General features: G+C 41.7%; 1 protein-coding gene across 1 annotated transcript; it reads left to right on the plus strand.

Moving 5' to 3' along the window:
- The first annotated feature begins 8,307 nt into the window (after positions 1 to 8,307).
- On the plus strand, positions 8,308 to 17,903 carry Pdk4 (pyruvate dehydrogenase kinase 4). The gene is made up of 11 exons (XM_051151962.1): positions 8,308 to 8,517; positions 9,462 to 9,603; positions 11,070 to 11,141; positions 11,875 to 12,059; positions 12,205 to 12,291; positions 12,740 to 12,817; positions 13,936 to 14,012; positions 15,640 to 15,738; positions 15,938 to 16,048; positions 16,327 to 16,440; positions 17,509 to 17,903. The coding sequence occupies exons 1-11, from the start codon at positions 8,376 to 8,378 to the stop codon at positions 17,647 to 17,649; spliced, it is 1,248 nt and encodes a 415-aa protein (XP_051007919.1). The 5' UTR covers positions 8,308 to 8,375; the 3' UTR covers positions 17,650 to 17,903.
- The last annotated feature ends 1,111 nt before the right edge of the window (positions 17,904 to 19,014 follow it).

Here is a 19,014-nt window from a genome sequence, read left to right on the forward strand (position 1 = left end):
GTGGGGATGGAAAACAGGGCGAATGGCACTGTGTGAGTAAAGGGGGTGGGCTAGGATCAAAAGATCTTCATGGATCTCACCTCAGCAAGATCATGGAGAGTGTACAAATAAAGAAGATGGAAGAAGAGGTTTGGGGAGTCCAGAGACAAGGAATTGCTATCCCCACTGACTTTAGGGATGAAGTAATTCTACCTGAAAACCACAGATCACAGCCCACGTGTGCTCCCACAACACAACAGAAATGCAGTAGGGGTCAAAATTATTGGGACTCCATTGTTAGAAAGACTATGAATACAGGGTTGGATACTTGACCTTTGAAGTTGTCTCAGGCTATATTTGTCTCTAGAACACACTGGCATTGAAGCAGCATATATGGCTGGATCTTCATGATTTATCATGCTGCAGTTTATTTCTAGAAACGATGTTCTCCTTACCTACCCAGCCCTCTGCACAATGGCAGCACAGCCTCAGACAACAAGCAGAACAAGCAGTGGTCATTAGCAATAGTAGACATCACATGCCTAGTTGTCCCAAGTCACTGTTGGTGCATCCTGTAAGATCCTGAGAAAACAACATTGCAGATCAGTCTGCCTTACACACTAATCATGGAAGGACCGTTGCTGGCTTTAACATATGGTATGCTGAGCTGAGTGCCATGGAGAATGAAAAAGGGAGCTGTAGACTAAGAACTGAAAATTCCTCCCACCATGCGTCTGCAATGCCTCCATTGCTTGGTTTGTTTCCCTCTGAGACATTGTGCCCAGATTAATTCATATTCACATATGCACCATTTTTCTGTCTTATAAATAAAAGTTAGAATTCACAACTTACATATGTGTCAGTTTGAAATATTTTTTCTAAGCAGATATATGTGTACTGCGTCAGGAATGTGCCAGGATTTACAGGGAGACGCTCAATAGAAGCATTAGCTCACCAAAGTTAATGCCTTCATAGCATGAGCCTGGAGCACTTTTTAAAATAGTTAACACCAAATCATTCCTTTTTAAAAATTCTCTAATTTCCGAGGACTCTATCCATCGATGATGTACACACAATGCGATGAGCTAGATATACATTGTGGAACAGCTGGATGGAACTAATAATATATTACCTTGTGTATAGTTATTTTGTGGTTAGAACACAAAATCTACTCAACAATTTTCAAGTATACACACACTTCATTGTTTACAGTAGGCACCGTGCTGTGCAAGAGATCTTTTGAGCTTTCAGGTCTGAAACACTGTGGGGTTTGACCAATATCCTCTCAGTCCCCACTCTCCAAGCTTCTGGTGACCACCATTTTACTCTCTGTTTTGAGGGGGTCCACCTGTTTTTTTTTTCTTTTGATGTGTCCAACATTTCCTTTCCATATTTCATATACAAGTAAAATCACAAATATTTGTGCTTTGTACCTAGCTTGTTTCTCCAAATTTAATGTTTTTTTTTTTTTTTTTTTGGTTCTTTCAGACAGGGTATCTCTGTGTAGCCTTGGCTGTCCTAGACTCGCTTTGTAGACCAAGCTGGCCTCAAACTCACAGCGATCTGCCTGCCTCCTGAGTGCTGGGATTAAAGGCATGTGCCACCACACCCGACCACTTAATGTCTTCTTAATGACAGAAATTCCTTATGTTTTAAGTTTGAACAGTATTCCACTGTGCATTATGACGTATTTATTATCTTTATTTCTTCACCACTGACTGGCCACTTAAGCCTATGAAAAGTGCTCCAACAACCCTAGGACTGAAAACGCCTCTCACATATTAGCACGCAGTTCTTGTCTGAGGCCTTACTACTTCAGTGAGCCTGATTGCAACAAATACGCGTTTCTCTCTTACATTTTCAGGAGATCTGCGTACTGTTTTCCACAATGGCAGTGCAGTTATTATGCTCCAACTGGAACACCGTGTCCAGCATAGGGACTTGTGCTCCTCTACAGGTGTAGTGCCGACTGCTACTGCAACATCTTGTCGTCAGGCAGAGGTCACCTTCAAAAGACCACCCAGTTAACATAAAGGAGTGCAAGTGCATGAAAGTGTGCTTTTAAAAAATGTGGTGTCAGCACCCCTAAATATGGATGACACCTCCGCAAACTCATCAGAAAAGCTCTACTACAGTGCATTGATTTAGCAGGGGAGTGCGGGCCTTAAACTCGACCTTTCTTGCTATGACAGCTCTAGTACCATAGACCAAAGTCCCAGTATGGGATTACTCCAAGTTCTATCCACCAAGTATGTAAATCCATATCATATATGTGTGTATGCATGTGTGTGTATACATATATATGGTGTGTGTCTCATACATATATATATCACATTCACACATATTTGGGGCCCTGAGAAATAACCTCTACCTGCCCAATGTGGGACTCATGTGGGAACTGTTTGCTCCAACTCAGTCCTGGGTGAAACACAGTCTGATATCATTTCCCTTTGGGGAGGAAGCAGAGGAAAGCAGGGACACTCCCACCTGTGATACATACTTGAATCCTGAGACAGAAAAGGAGGCACAGCAAGCAGAACTGAGCAGGGTAGACGTTGTTGGGCCTCAGAAGGCCTGGGATGGACATATGGGCAGTCCTTCAAGTGCTTGCCCACCACTTAGAGAGCTCTGGGAAGGGCACTGCTCAGTTCAGATCTTGTAAGGGTCCTCCGATGTTACAGCCTGGAGCTATCAGCTAATTCCATTCGCCAAAACTCACAGCAAGCTTTTCTTCAGTCAAGATTTGAGTGGCAGACCTCCAAGGCTCCTGGGAAGCTTCACCTCATGCGTCACATCGGCTACATTTCGTTCCTGAGGTAGGCAGGGTCTGTGACTTGTGTTGTTGCAGGTAATGCTACAGTGGGATGTCTTATACATAAATATTTATTTTTCTCTGTCCTTAATGCTGGAGGGCAGACCTCTAGAAATAAAGGGACCAAGGCTCAAATGTACCCATTACTAAACTCCCCATCAGCTCAGCTAATTGCTGTTTTTACCCCAACAGAAAGAGCACTGAATGGCGCTCGCTACCCAAAACCTTACAAACAGATTCCATTAGCTTTTTCTTTTCTGTTAATCTGCCAATCTGATGGCAGACAATAATGCCTTAACATCTTACTTTATCTTCTTAATCATCAGTACTTCAGGCGTGCTTCTGTTTATTTATTATACATTTATTTTTCTTCTTTGCTTAATTTCTCATTTCCAGCCCTCATCTTCCCTCCATGGTTCATAAAAGCAACCATGAAATGTAATCAGAAAAATTCTTGGGAGAAAAATGAATGATAAGTTATGACGAGGCAAACACTCTTCTTATCTACCTGAAAAAAAAAATGTCAAGAGTTTCAGAATTCACGCTTTTTCTTTTCCTTCTTTCCTCCCTCTCTTCCTTCCTTCTTCCTTCCCTCTCTCCCTCCCTCTCTCCCTCCCCACCCCCCTCTCTCTCTCCCTCCTCCTCCCCTTTTCCCCCCATCCCTCCCTCTCTCCCTTCTCTCCTTCCTTTTTCTGGTAGGTCTGCAGTCACAAGGACAACAAGAAGAATGAGTTGGTTTTTCCGTGTTGTGAAGTACTAGGGACTTGGTGTGTGTCAGAAGCCTGAGATTAAGACAAAAGCCTGTTCCAGAAAGACTGCAATCTAAGGGGAAAGTGAGCTGTAGTTGGAGGGTAAACAAAGAGGCCTTTGAGTGAAGATTCTGGGAACAGAAGCCACACCTGCGTCACTTTTCAGCAGTGATTGGGTGACCTCTGAGTTCTCATCTTCCCTCTTGGTAGTAAGGACTCTCCCACAGCTTCTCATTGACAACCACATTCCCAAACAAGCTCATCACTTGAGCTGTCCTCCAACCAGCCCAGCCTGAATCTACCAATGGTCTTTCTTTCAGAGATGAAATCACCTCCTCCCAGTAGCACAGACTCAGAACACAAGAGAACTTCAATAAGGAAAAAGAAAGGAGAAAAGAAAGAAAAAGAAATAAGTACACTTCTTTCTTGTGTTTGCCAAAGCCCAGCAATGCTACAACCACAGTTGTTTCTTCTTACTTCTCAAAAATTCTTTGCTTGCATACGAGGGAGGGTCTCTTCCACCATCAAAACACACATGGTGTGTCACCTCTTCCAAGGAACTTTTCCCTGACTGCTTACTCCACACTCACACAAAGCTGATGACACTGTTTTTTGTTTTGTTTTGTTTTGTTTGTCAAGATTATTCACAAATCTTTCTACCATCCTTTAGGTATAAGTGTCCCATTTTTATCTTTATGGTCCTAACATCTGTCATAGTACCCGTTATACAATAAGCCCTCAATAAAGTTTAGTGGAATTAAATTGCTGCTAATAAATTTGAATAAGCAGCCCAACCTCATTCCCTCTTCTCTCAGAATGCTCGAGGCAATAGGCAAACTAAACCATTAATCCTCTTGTATGTCTGTGGCTCAGAATACTCTTCGTTGATCAAGACACAAACATTCTTCCTTGTTACCTACCAGTAACTTGCTAATCTTACTCATCCTTCTAAGGTCCTCCTAAATACCAGTTCTCAGGGGTACAAGTCCCTGATCACCAACCTAGCTCTCCCTCTAAAGGCCCCTTTGCCTCAATAGCATTGCTATTGTATCTGGCAATATTGCTGTCACCACAGCCTGTAACACATTGATTGTCTTTCTTTTGGACTGTTGTTTTAATGCCTTTAGTCACAATGTTTAGGCTATTGATCAAATGAAACTCTCATAAATTTAAAAATAAATGACCGTTGTTTTCCATCATCCACTCTGAGTGTGGGGTACTTCAGAGTAGATGATGTCGCATCTACCAAGACACCTAATTCTGCTCCTCGACCAAATCTCTTCTAAACGACCAGCAGCTGGAAGAAATGTTAGGGCCTGGTCTAAACTATTATTTACAATTGCTTTCAGTAGCATTCTCTGCCATGTCCAACAGAAAGCTACTCCATCTCACTCAATGGTCATTCTCTCCACCAAGTCCAAGGTCACTCCAGCTCATATCTTCTTCTCGGGCATTTTTCTCTATAGCTCTCACCTAGCTTACTGTATAGGCTCAGTGTCCATTTGCTTGAGCAATGGCCATACCCTACTCAAGTGCACAGTCTCCGAGAGGGAACAAACCACGACTGCTTTGATCCTGCTGAAACACCCATTTCTGAACTAACTATTTGTCAAGTATTTTGTAAATGTTTGCTTCAAGTGTGCCAGTCTTTAACTATAAATAACTATAAATAGTCTATGGTCAAATTTGCTAACTTTTCCATCATGACTTTGGAGTTTGGCTATGTGTATTTTTTCATTGCTTCCTTGGAAAAAAGATTTGGTTTCTTTTTTTTTTTTTTTAAGGTTTTGATGCATTCTGTCAATGTGACCAACACACGCACACAGACACACAGACACACACACACACACCTTCTAGACAAACTGACTCACATTCTAAAAGCTTCCCTAACAACATTATATTGTTAGGTGCTGAACAATATAATGTAGGTGAAAGTACAGCTGGCAGAATGAAGAACCCTCTGTTTCAAGCTGGGATGTTGTATCCAGCAGATTCTGCAAAGGGGCCTCATGGAGTACCACTCCCCAGCATTGAGTCAGATAGTAGATTTCTCACACTTTGTGTTTACTCAAATGAACACATGAATCGGTTCGCTCCCGAGATTCCCAAATAATTTGTGTGCTTCACCTTTGTCTCAATTGACTCCCCTCCAGGATCTACGGCCAGTCTAAGGATAGAGATCCCAGGCCATTGTCTAATTACGGTACCACATGGCACATTTGCCAACTAGGTAAAAACCTGACCTGGTCATTCTGGCTCAGGCACAGTCCATGTTGGTAATAATAACATCAGTGAGCATCACACATAAGTGACACAGACAAATGCAGTGTGCTGAGAGCAACCTGGTAAATATTATTGGGTAGGATAACATGGTGACAACATTTTTGTGACCTCGGTTCACACTTAGCCTTTAGTCATCTCTGTGAGCATCATGTGACTCCACCCTTAATCACCCTACAGCACCACAGGGGAAAGCAGAGCACACAATAGGCTTGAGAAAAAATGGGACTTTCTTTCTAAATGAGATTTACGTAGTGTACTCTACACAGTTTCCTTCCCACTCCAGATTAGAATATCCTCCTTTGTAGTATGAAATTTCACCTATGCCTGATCTCATACTTGAAAGGAGATGTGAGTGTGTGACTTTCATTTCTTGGGATGTAGTTCAGGATAGAAAGGGAACGTTTACCTTGTGTTCACTTGCTTCATCAAAGAGAGTCTTACTTCACTTGTTGCCCTCCTGGACACTTCTTTTCTCCCCAAAGCTTTATATTACATAGGATTCCGAGCACAACGTATGAGTTCTGGTGGCGTCAGCGCTGTCACTAAGGTGCAGTTGCCTATGCCATTTCGTTCATCTCCAGATCATTCCTCAGTGTCTTTTTTTAAGAACCCATCCCTTACCATCATTATCAGAACACTATGAATGTTGAATGTCTCCACAGGATTTTTTTCCAATAGGTCAGAGCAAAATGGCTGGTACCAAGGCAATCATAAATGCTAGAGTTTATAGGTGATGACCAGACAGGGGCAAGAGATGAAAGAAAAGCCAGCGTGATATTTCTGACCATGTCACACAAGTTGACACAGAGTTTGACAGGACTAGCTCAGAACCCCCAGTAATCTCAATGGATTCTTTGTTTGTTTATAGACATGGTATTTGTTTGTTTGTTTATAGACACGGTTTCTCTGTGTAGCTCTGGCCTATCTGGACTCACTTTGTAGACCAGGCTGGCCTTGAACTCACAGAGATCTGCCTGCCTCTGCCTCCCGAGTGCTGGGATTAAAGGCGTGAGCCACCACCTGCAGCTTGGCAATGGACTTGAGAGGAAAAGTGATGCTAGACACGTGAAGAGACAAGTCAGATAAACAGTAGGATACTGGAGTCTGGCTCCAGGGGCAGAGTTTGCACTAGAGATAGCAATTGGACATCAGTCCTGTGACTGGGTGAGATCTCACAGGAAAAAATGAAAAGTGGGAGCATACCCTAGGGTCGTCCATGACTTCCATAACACCCCATTCTCCTTAAATGCAAGGGTAGAAGGCTAGCAGGGACCTATGATAACAAACTGACCTTGCCTCCTCATTAGTTTTCATTCCGATACGTTTGGAACCAAGTTGTTACCAGAGTCCCTAAATACTGGGCTCAGTCTACAGTTCATTTGGAGTGGATGGAAGGGAGAGAGAGGTGATGAGAGTTTTATGACAGGCTAATATGTTTCAATAGCAGTCATTAGCTGAGCAAATATTGAGTTCTAACAAGGCAGGAAAGGATGCACTATCTGACAGAGCACTAACCTCTGTCAGGGGCAGACTCGAAAGAGCCCAAAGAACTATCTATGCTACCATGGCTACAATTGGCAAAGGCTGCATTTAGAAGGAGGGCAGCCAGGCAGTAAAGAAAGCTTTTGAAGCAGATAGTTTGTGAGGGGCATTAGTGAGCAAACTAGAAGGCCTTAGACAAAGAAGGGGTGAACAAATTCTCTGATGAGGGAGGTGGAGACAAAGCCAGTCAAACCGGCAGCTAATCCTTTTAGTTTGCATTTAATTAACAAGTAGAAAGTGTTACAAAAGAGAATCGAACTGGTCTTTTCCCCTACAAGAATAAAGAGCCTTTTAAGGCAGTTTCTAAACTCAAAGCGGTGAGCTGTTTGCTAAGAAGAAAGTGGGTCAAACTATAGAGGGGTCTGCTTTCGCGGTCCAATGGCAGGGAAGCCCATACTTTGTTAAGCAGCTGATTGGCTACTGTAAAAGTCCCGCTCTGACCAAGCACCAATGCACGCTCAGCGCCGAGATTCTTGAAAACAGTTTCTGGCGAGGAATTCATGACATTGAGATGGCTCTTGAGTTGTAAACAAGGACAAGTCTGGGCGGGCCCGAAGCCCCTGGTGACCTGGGATTTGTCCCAAGGGGCTAATCTCCTGCCCACGCGTCCCGGATGCCCTCGGTAGCTCCTCCACCCCCACCGCCTCCTTGGCCTCCCTTTCACCCAGTGCCCCTCGCGGGCCGAAGCACCCCCGTCGGGATCATGGTGCCAGGACTTTCTGGTGACCGTGGCCAAGGGGCGGGGCCCAAAGTTCCTTCCCTGAGCTGATTGGTGTGGCCCCAAGTTCAGTGTCCCAGTGACTCCTCCCGGCTAGAGTTGTGGAGAGGGCGGAGTGTGTATGGGGGGGGGGGGGGGGGGGGGTAGGGTAGATAAAAAGGCACGGCAGACGGAGGTGGGGAGACGCGAGTGCCAGCCATTCACCCAGCCTCGAGCACCCCGGGACTCACAGCGCGCTCCTGCCCCGCAGCCCCTCGCCACCTCCACAGATCCAGCTTAGGTGGGCGTCAGGATGAAGGCGGCCCGCTTCGTGATGCGCAGCGCCAGCTCCCTGAGCAGTGCCGGCCTGGTCCCCAGGGAGGTCCCCAGGGAGGTCGAGCTGTTCTCGCGCTACAGCCCGTCCCCGCTGTCCATGAAGCAGCTGCTGGACTTCGGTGAGAGGAGATGCAGGGCCCAGGAGGGTGGCGCTGAGGCTGGGGAGTTCTCAGGATAGGAAGGGCTGAGCTCACGGGTAGGACAACTGAGGTCCACTTGGCTAAAGAACCCAGGAGCCTCAAAGGGCACCTGTTTTCCTAGTTTGGCTGCTTGCTGACAGTTTGTCTAGGTCACCTGTAACCATACTGATGCTCAACTTCGACTTCTTTCTCCTCTTCTCACTGTCTAAATCTTAGCAGTGGACTAGAAACTTCCTCCTTTGTTCCCAAAGTGGGAAGACACCAGAGTCACTCTTAAAAGAAAGAAGGAAAAGAGAAAGAACGAGACACTAAAAATATCTGTCCTTAAAGTATCTATAAACACTAACCTAACTGTGGTTAAGGTATCGTTTTAAAATGTCCTTTATATTTACTATTTATTTTCATTTTTCCCTAAAATGTGATACTTCCTAAAAAACATAAACTTAATCTTGTACCCCACCCACCTCCTTGATCTGTTGGCATGCCTTAGCAGACATCTTTACCACCATAACAGACATCTTTTACCGGTTTGCCTTTATTGTTTTACAAGTGTTTACATTGCCACTAAAATAAAAACCAGTTACTCCCTTTCTGCAGGGATGCCATAAGAACATTTAAAGAGGTTAATATTGTATTGGTTTTTTTGCTAGTCTGGAAACCCCTCTGCCTCCTACCTCTCAGTTCATACTGACTAGAGAGTGTGTTGTTGACTTTGTGGTGCAAGCTGGCCCAGCACTCACGGGTAGGAATAACCGGAGAGTGCTCTGATATCTCCAGAGAACTTTCCTCAGAAAGAAAATAAACAGCAATTCCACTATGTTGGTGGGTTTTTTTTTTTTTTTTTTTGAAATTTTTGAAATAAATATTTGGTATTTATTTTCAGTTTTTTTTTCCCAAAGCTGAACATGTTTCAACCATTGCAGGTTCAGAAAACGCCTGTGAAAGGACTTCTTTTTCTTTCCTGCGGCAAGAATTGCCCGTGAGACTAGCTAATATCCTGAAAGAGATTGACATCCTCCCTGACCGATTAGTGAACACCTCCTCGGTGCAGCTGGTGAAGAGCTGGTAAGGGGCGCATTGCTTTGAAGTCTCTGACTTCAAAAGTTACCTAAGTACCGCTTCTAATGCCATATTAGCATCCTACTTGGATAACAGGCCATCTTAAAAGAGAACAGTTTTGAATGTTGTAAATAAGTTTGTACTAATTTAAGGCAAGTTATCTTTAGGACAGTTATAAATCTACAAATAGACATTTGTTCATATAAACAAGATAACTCCCCTTTACTTTAGGGGGTTTGGCTCTTGTTTTTTCTTTTTCTTTTTCCTTTCCTTTCTCTTTTTTCCCTTGTTATTTGTTTTTCAAGACAGGATCTCGTGTGTCAAGGCTTCCTGGAAATCCTAGAACTTATTATACAGCTTAGGATGACCTCAAAGTGTTCTCTACTTATCTTCACCTCCTAGTTGCTGGGATTATAAACATGCACTGCCATACACAACTTCCACTATAATATAATTTTGATTTATAGGATAAGTTTGAGAATTAATTAACATATGCAGGTTTTTAAATTTTGTGGTTTACATTACAAAGGACAAGATCTGGAATTGCACAAACAACTCTTTGTGTTGATGGAGACGTCTGGTGTTTAGAGAGGGTCTGCATTTTGTTCCTTATCAGCAACTTGCAACAGGAGGCTTGGGTTCAGATTCTGCCTTTGTGTCTCCCTTGGTGTCTTCCCAAGTGTTCGACCCTCGCTGCCTCAGCTGCCCCACCTATTGTTATGAGAGTTGTTGTATATAATTAAATGAAGTAATTTATTCCTTTTAAACACTTAACTAACACACATAGTACATGGCCAGCATTTAAAGTCAGTTACTGGGCGTGGTGGCGCACGCCTTTAATCCCAGCACTCAGGAGGCAGAGGCAAGCGGATTGCTGTGAGTTCGAGGCCAGCCTGGTCTACAAAGTGAGTCCAGGACAGGCAAAGCTGATACAGAGAGACCCTGTCTCTAAAAACAACAACAACAAAAAAAGTCAGTTACTATGATTTTGTCTTTAAACTAACTGTAATGATGCCTAGCAAACAGATCCATGCTATAGACTATGGTAAATAAAGAGACCCACCCTCGTCCACTGACTTGCAGCATTTCATCCAGTGGTTGAAAAAATATGAGATGCCCATGGATGATTCCAATCTGAAACATTATGTGCAGTCTGTGCTACTTACTGCTACTGTCAAGACTTCAGTTCTCCTGCAGAGGAAAAAAAGAACAACCAGAAACACTTTCTAAGTTGATTCTGAGTGGTTTTAGTAGAAGAAATGAAAACATCTGAAAACCAAAGTGGCCAAGAAAGTAGAGGGTGGAAAATTGCAGCTTTAAAAACATCTTAACATGTTATTTTCCAAACATCTTGAAGTTCCAATTTTAAACATTGTGGTTCCTTTTCCCCTTTCCCATCATTTCAAAAGGCATTTTATTTGCAGCCACTTATTTGCATGGTGACATTAATTTCAAAACTTCTCCCTTCATAGGTACATTCAGAGCTTGATGGACCTGGTGGAGTTTCATGAGAAAAGTCCAGAAGACCAGAAAGCTCTATCCGAGTAAGCTTCTCTTGTGAAAATACATGTTTAGAAATCTGAGTCCATCTGGGCACAACTCACGGATCTTTTCTAAGCTTAAGGGGTTCTGACTTTTCACAGTGAATTGCTACCTCTTATAAATTTTGGCTCATTATGGTTTTAGAAATTAAGAAATATGGAGCTGAAGTTAATGCTAGATATGACCAAATATAGAGGATGTGCAGTTTTTCCTTTCCGAGGAGTTCCATGTTTACTTTAAATTTACTCCAAAGATTCTATTTGCAAAAGAACTTGCCATAACGTAAGTTTAATGGACTCCAGGGGCATTGGTGATTACATATTTTCTTTTAGTGTGATGCTTTCTAACTAGCTAACTAGCAATCTTTTTCAAAACCTGGCAGGAAACTTCAAGGGTTTTATTTTCTGCAATAACATGCTAGAATCATCTTTGATTGTAATTATTCTCTCACAAGTAGCCTTAATGAATATTTTTAATGAATGAGCCAGTCAAAAAGTGAGGAGGTTTACATGGAACCTAGAAATACAAACCCTTTCATGAAGCTGCCTCTTCTGCTACCGTAGAAGAGCATGGAGTGAGCATCCAAGAGAAGCTTCGCCCAGAATTTTATAACTGGCCGTGCTTAGATTGGCTATGCAAAAAGAGCTTTAGTTTTCTCTGCAGTGACCTAAGGAAGAGACGTGGGGGGTGGGGAAGCATCCTTAATGCCCACTAACTATAAATGTTCTGGCTTAGCTTTGTAGACACGCTCATCAAAGTTCGCAACAGGCACCATAATGTGGTCCCTACGATGGCTCAAGGGATCCTCGAATATAAAGACAGTTGCACAGTTGATCCCGTTACCAATCAAAATCTTCAGTATTTTTTGGACCGGTTTTATATGAATCGCATCTCTACTCGGATGCTGATGAACCAGCACAGTAAGTGAGCTTCTCAACAAATGGTCCAGAGCTGTGGGTACTGTGTATAAATCACGCTGAAGCTGGGTCCAGGACTGGGGACTCATAGCCTCTGTGGCAGTTCTAATAGCCACCCCGTGTTTTTGTTTTCATTTTTTTTCAACAGTCCTTATATTCAGTGACTCAAAGACAGGCAACCCGAGCCACATCGGAAGCATCGACCCAAGCTGTGATGTGGTAGCTGTGGTCCAAGGTAATTTCTAGACTTCTGTATTTCTCTTAGTGAAAATGTTAATACATGGTTGGCAAATCTGTAATGTAGGTCATTCTGTAAATGAATTTGTGTTCACCGTGTTCTGTTTATGCTTTATAAATTCCACCATCAAGGTCCCTTGCTTTGGAGTGCCTGGAGTGTAAGCACTCATTTACAGTATGATAAAATATTTAAACATAAGCGGTCCACTTGCCATATTCTTATATATTGCATTTGATCTCTGAAGTGCACGTGTCCCTATTGCTACAACTTCAATAAAATATTATGTTTTAGTAAAATATTAAAGAGACATTTTTCATACATATAGGCCAATTCTCCAGTGAATAGAATTTTAGATTAAGTCTAGTAAACACATTGGATATCACTTGACAATTGTACTTGGAGCAAATTTATTTCATTGTTATAAAATAAAACATTTTTATTCCAGATGCCTTTGAGTGTGCAAAGATGCTCTGTGATCAGTATTATCTAACGTCACCAGAACTGAAGCTCACACAAGTAAATGGTAAGCTAGTAGTGAGACACAAGGAAACCTAAGAAAACATTGTTTTGTAAACATAAGGCAGGTTTCATGTTCCTTTAAGTCTCCTGGGCTTGCTTAGAATTGGTACAAAGTTTGGCTTTGCTTTGTTTTGTTTTGTTTTTTAAGACAAACTTCTTCCTAATTGCCTCAGCTGAAAAGCTTCAACTGTGCATATCACTTACTAACAATGATTCATAAGGAAGAAGGTTTGGACAAAGATGTACCCAGGCTCCTATACCTTAGATCAAGGAAAGACGGCTTATTGTTAGCTGCAGGCATGGCACCTGTAACCCCAACACTTGGGAAGTGGAGGAGTTCATGTCCTTCCTACGCTGCAACCTCCAGACTTATATAGGACGCTGTCTCAAAAAAAAAAAAAAGAAAAAGAAAGAAAGAAAGAAAGAAAAGAAAAAAAAAAGAAAAGAAAAGGAAGAAAGTAAAAAGTAGAATATAAAGAATAAGGATATCTGAAGTATGGAAAACAGTTGTGAATGGAGATATTATCCTTTTCAAGAAGTTATTCACAGGACCAGTCAACAAGAATATTTCATAACTTGCCCTATAGGGAATAAGATAGCTCAGAGCCAGTGCACTTATATCTCAGCAATACATTAGTGGCAAGATTAGCAGTTGTCTGACTTAAGGGCATGTCAGTGAACACTCAGATAAAGCCGGCGGGCTAACGATGACCAGCTCAGAGTAAGCAGAATTGGATAATACTTGCGGATAAACTGCTTGAGCTGTTGGATAAAACAAAGGCAGGATTGTCCCAGACCTTCCTCGTGTTTACTCATTCAAAATTTCCAAGTCCTGGGACATTAAAGAATACTTTTATTTTTCTTTTCAAGCGGTGTCAGGAGGTTTTTTGTTTCTGTTTTTTTTTTTTATCCTGCAAAGAAATGCAGACTCTAGTCTTGAATACCAAGAAATAGCTGGAACAGCATTCAGAACGTAAGCCAACTGTGTTTACTGGTTCAAAGGGAGGGAAATGGCAGTTATCTCAATCCTATCTAAAACGAAAACATTACTCAGTCAGACAAGGAAGTTCGTATCAGCAAAATATCTGTTTCTCAATTCTAACGAGTTTAATTTTCTTCTAGGAAAGTTTCCAGGGCAGCCAATCCACATCGTGTATGTCCCTTCCCACCTCCATCATATGCTCTTTGAACTCTTCAAGGTACGACAGTTCACGGCAGCCATGGGCTTGTCTTGAGTAGCTCGCTGCTCACAGTCGCATCATTCTCCAGTTAATAAGGACCTCTATATATTCTACCAAGAATGCTTTGGCATGTAATAGCCAAAGAGCTGATCTGTGGAAAAGTGCTTGAAAACATGCCTGGTTCATTGTATCCCAGGACTGTAGAGTGGAAAGGGGGTCCCCATCATTCCCTCAGGTGTGGAACAAAGCACTAGTCTTTATGCGTGGGGTGAGTGCTTTAGTGAATGAAATCTTGGAACTTCTGGGCCATAGGCTCCAGCTGCAGATTCCAAGGTATAGGTTCTAGAGGTGGAGTGGCCACATTCTGAGTCCAGAACAGCCCAGCCCATCACATGAATATGAATCACGTGTCAACTGCGTTAAACGCAAAGTCTGATGCCAGTCTGGAGTGGTGTCCCGGATTCTGACTTTCCAAGGACACGATGGTTATCCACAGTCCATGCTTTCTAAGCAGCCTGCAGAACCCTGATTCGCAGACAGTGTGTGCCTCAGCCATATACAGGCCTTGATAAAAGACAGATGCATGGAGCTACTTACGTTCTGTAGGACTGAGAATTTGTACCTCTAGTACTCTGAAGACACAAATGTCTCTACTCTGGGTAACTAAACACTGATACCAAATCCTTTTATGCATTCTATGACCATACTAACACTCTGAACTTAAGCAAGAAAATAAGAATCACTTGAAGTTTGTCATGATCTAAGATGATTTCATAGATTGACAGGAGGAAGTCTTTTAAAAACTAAAATCTGCCTCTAATATGGACATAAACCCAGAATATATTGTTTTCCAGCTTACTCTAATGTTTTGCAGTTAGGAATTGATTAAACTCTAAACACCTGATATATTTTATTTCACCTCAGTGGATATCTGGTATCATTCAGAGATACCAAAAGATAGTCAGAAAGGAAAATAGACTAATGAAATGAGACTTTACCTACGGGGCATTACCCCTGTAAGTATAAGACTTGTTTTAGTTTACTTTGTGTTAAAGAACACGTGACACTTTTTCATCAATTTGGTTTGTTTTTAACTGAATGATCTAACACAGATTTATTCTGCCATCACTGGTGAAAGTTAAGATGATATTCAAATGCAAATAGAAATTTAATTTAGAATTATTGACTGTCCTTTTAATAGTAACATTCTTTATTTCCAAGCAAGTTTTTATAAAAGCCAATAAATTGGTTCAATGATTCACTGTTCATTCCTTATGTAATAGTCTTTGGTGTTTGGATATAAAATGTAATGGAAAGACAGAAAAATGGAGCACTAGGAAATGGACTATAAAAACCAATTTCTACATTTAAATTAAGCTTACAAATAAGAAGCTGACAGCCAGCAGAATTGTTTTTACATTAGATATTACTCCCAGGAGCTATATTACATGCTAAATGAAGATTTTTCATTATCCATTCTACATGACACATTCATAAACTGCTGTATTTACAGAGATGTTTTATCACTCACTTAAGAAATAGGAAGTTTGAATTACCCTCTGCTGCTTTTATTTTAAACATAAAGCCAGTTATTTATTGTCTCTTCTTCTTCTCCATTGAATTCCTTTGGTTTTGCTGTCTTTAGAATGCCATGAGGGCCACGGTTGAGCATCAAGAAAATCGCCCTTCCCTGACACCAGTCGAAGCAACTGTCGTCTTGGGAAAAGAAGATCTTACAATCAAGGTAACTGCATCTCGCCTTTGCTTTTGGTTTTGTCTAGAGAGAACTAAAAGGGGCCAATAATAACATGGCTTTCTATTTGGCGTACCTCTCAAAGTCATGTGTGCCATGTGACTTTTAAAGGAAGGGAAGACTTTTTTCTTTAGATAGAGGTCCATTGTTGTTAAAGTATAGCTCTGACCTATTTGTTTGCCTGTTTCAGATTTCTGACCGAGGAGGTGGTGTTCCTCTGAGGATTACTGACCGCCTCTTTAGTTATACATATTCCACTGCTCCAACGCCTGTCATGGACAATTCCCGGAATGCCCCTTTGGTAAGGCCAAGGATACAGCTGACGTCATCTCAGGCACCTGGTTCTAAATGTAGGGTGGGAACAATAGAAATAGTATTTGGGCAAGCTAATTGGTTTAGTGAAACAGGCTTGTGGGCATATGAGAAATATGACAAAGCAAGCTAAGTTTAGAGTGACGATCCTAAGGACCTCTGATTGGGAGAAGAAGGTATTTATTTAGGTACTCAAACATGGGTATCAGTGAGGAGCCTAGACCCTCATGTCTGCTTTTTCACTAACACTTGATCTTCCGTCTCCAGGCTGGCTTTGGTTATGGCTTGCCAATTTCTCGTCTCTATGCCAAGTATTTTCAAGGAGATCTAAATCTCTACTCTATGTCAGGCTATGGGACAGACGCCATCATCTACTTAAAGGTATGCTTTGAACGCAGCAGGAAGCCATTTTTTGAAGTCGTGGCTTCATTTAAATCTCTGAGTTCTACAGACCTCTATGAACTCTTCCAACTAAGTTAATCTAAGTAACATCCATTTATTAAAGTTCCTGTTTTGGTATGTACACACCATACTTAATATGCCACTCACTTACCCGAGAGAAAGCTAAGCCATGCTACCTGCCATGCCAAGAGCTGACCCAGAGACAGATTAAGTTTGAGAGTGACAGCACACTGATGCAAACCTTTTTCCCTTGACAGACGTGAGGGTAGCTAGAGTTCTATTTTCCTCACCCTTGTGGGTAATACATGCTAACGATGCTCGAGATTAAAACAATACAAATCAAGAACTTTGTAACTTTAAACTGATTCTATTTAAAACCCAGAGAAAAGATTGCTCAGGAGCTGTCAGTGGGGTGCCAGGAATTTCCTGTTTAAATTTTAAAATAGAGGGCATGTTTTTCTGTCTCAGATAAAGCCTGTATTTGTTAAGATCACCATCCCAGCTCTGTACATCATTAGTCAACTATTTCAACTGAAATTTTATATACAGATAGTAAGAACTGCAGCAGCAAGCTTCTAGACTGGTGTTTTGTTCATTGGAATTAAATGCTGAAGTGCTCTTTGACTGTCTCAAATAGTCCTGTATGTATTCATTTCTGAAATCGGCAAAAGTGTTCAAACTGTAGAGAAGTAACCCTTTAATAGATGAATAATATCATCTTAGGTTTATATTAGAGATATGTGAGTTTCTTTCTGGAAAGAATTGCTTTCTTATTCAACTCCGTTACATCAGAGGGACCCATGTAAATATTGAACACAAAATCTGTACCCAAATTCACAATCCCATACCTACTACTATATTCTATTGAAATAAAATAGTAGATTTCTTGGTCTTGTTTTGTAAAATACCTAGAACACTATGGATTTAGTATATTTTTACTGCAACGCCAACTAAATGAGACTAGTTGGATATCGAATCATACCTCTGAGTATATTGTGAATAATGAGTAATTTCTTTAATTTGATGTTTTCTTTACTCTCCATTTAGGCTTTATCTTCTGAGTCTGTAGAAAAGCTCCCTGTCTTTAACAAGTCAGCCTTCAAGCATTATCAGATGAGTTCTGAGGCCGATGACTGGTGTATGCCAAGCAGGGAACCAAAGAACCTGGCAAAGGAGGCGGCAGTGTGAAGAGGACCACGTGGGGCACTTTATGGGATCAAAGTGGGTCTACGGCAGCGCTGCTCAAGAATGTGTGTGGATGCTTGTTTCCGCAAAACAAAATAAAACCAAGCAAGCAAAAAAACAAACACTAGGACAGACATTGCTCCAGTGAGGGATGGAGCTTCGTTGTGTGACCCGGGAGAAGCCAAGGGCAGAATTCCAGTAGATAACAGGTGGCCTGCTCCTCATTTGGCAATGCAGAATGACTCAAGATGATTCCAAGTACCGGAAAAGAAGTCCGTCTCTGAGTAACATCTCTTTCTCAACAAGTTCCAGGTTTGAGGTTAGCAATTTCAACAGCTGGGTGTTTTAGAATTCTTGTTGCCATCCAAATCTATTGGTGTCTGGTGAACATCAAGGGTTAAGACATCAGTGTTTTCCTGCCATGCCAAGATTAAAGCATTACTAGAAATGTATACAAATGTACATTTTATAGGTGTGGACAGGATGGGAGGGGTCAAAGTACTTTATTGAGCTTGAGCAGGCTATGTGCAAACTCCGAGGAAAGGTTCTCTACCAAGTCCTGCTATCACGGAGCCTTTTTTGATTGGGCTGCACTCAATAAGCCAGTGTTGTTTGTTTTCTCTACAGTGAAGTGTTAAATATGCGCTGAATTCAGGAAGTTGGGTTGGAAAAGGAGATAAAAAGTGATCCAAAGATTGTATGTGGGGGAAAAAAAAAAATTAGGGAAAGAAATCACATATTCAGATCTTAATTGGTAATTGAGAAGAAGTCCCTGTTCTCTAGTTAAAAGTGATGACCAATCCAAGGGCATCTATCTACTCCCCAGGTGTAGATGTGTGTTTTATATTTTAATTATATTCTCTACACTCCAACATTAACATATATGCTCGAAGTTTTCTAGTTGACAATTGGCTTGAGAGCATTAAAATTTAAATCATTTTTGGTGTTTTGTTTTTTGGGGGTTTTTTTTGTTTGTTTGTTTGTTTTTTTGAGTAGTCTGGAGGTAAAAGGTTCTCATGATAGAATGACGTCATTTGTGAATCATGGAGACATGGAGAACTAGTAACTAAAAGCTGTGGTGCGCATGGTGCCTGGGAGGATAAAGGTGTAATTGGCAGAGGGAGGTCATCCATGCAGATCACCTTTAGAAAGAAAGAAAAGGAAAGGCAAGGAACAAAGAAAGGAATGGAGAGTGGGAGGATGGAAGGAAGGAACCAGAAGGCAGCCATCTTCCTATTTCCCCAAGCTAACCCCAGAGATCCTCCATGTTTCCCTGGGTGGGGAGGAGGAGAAAGTGGCGCCTTTGAAAGCAGGATGGCTTCTTAAATGGGTCACACTCTGACAAGATAAGGGGATTTGTGAGATAAT

The sequence above is a fragment of the Acomys russatus genome, chromosome 10 (assembly GCF_903995435.1).
Source record: "Acomys russatus chromosome 10, mAcoRus1.1, whole genome shotgun sequence".
NCBI classification, from domain to species: domain Eukaryota; kingdom Metazoa; phylum Chordata; class Mammalia; order Rodentia; family Muridae; genus Acomys; species Acomys russatus.

Bases quoted from the DNA above. Each gene is read 5' to 3' on its own strand.
- Pdk4 (XM_051151962.1), top strand. From the start codon at position 8,376: ATGAAGGCGGCCCGCTTCGTGATGCGCAGCGCCAGCTCCCTGAGCAGT. The intron at 11,142-11,874 runs GTAAGCTTCTCT...GTTCTGGCTTAG, and splicing joins GACCAGAAAGCTCTATCCGA to CTTTGTAGACACGCTCATCA. The intron at 14,013-15,639 runs GTACGACAGTTC...TGCTGTCTTTAG, and splicing joins TGCTCTTTGAACTCTTCAAG to AATGCCATGAGGGCCACGGT.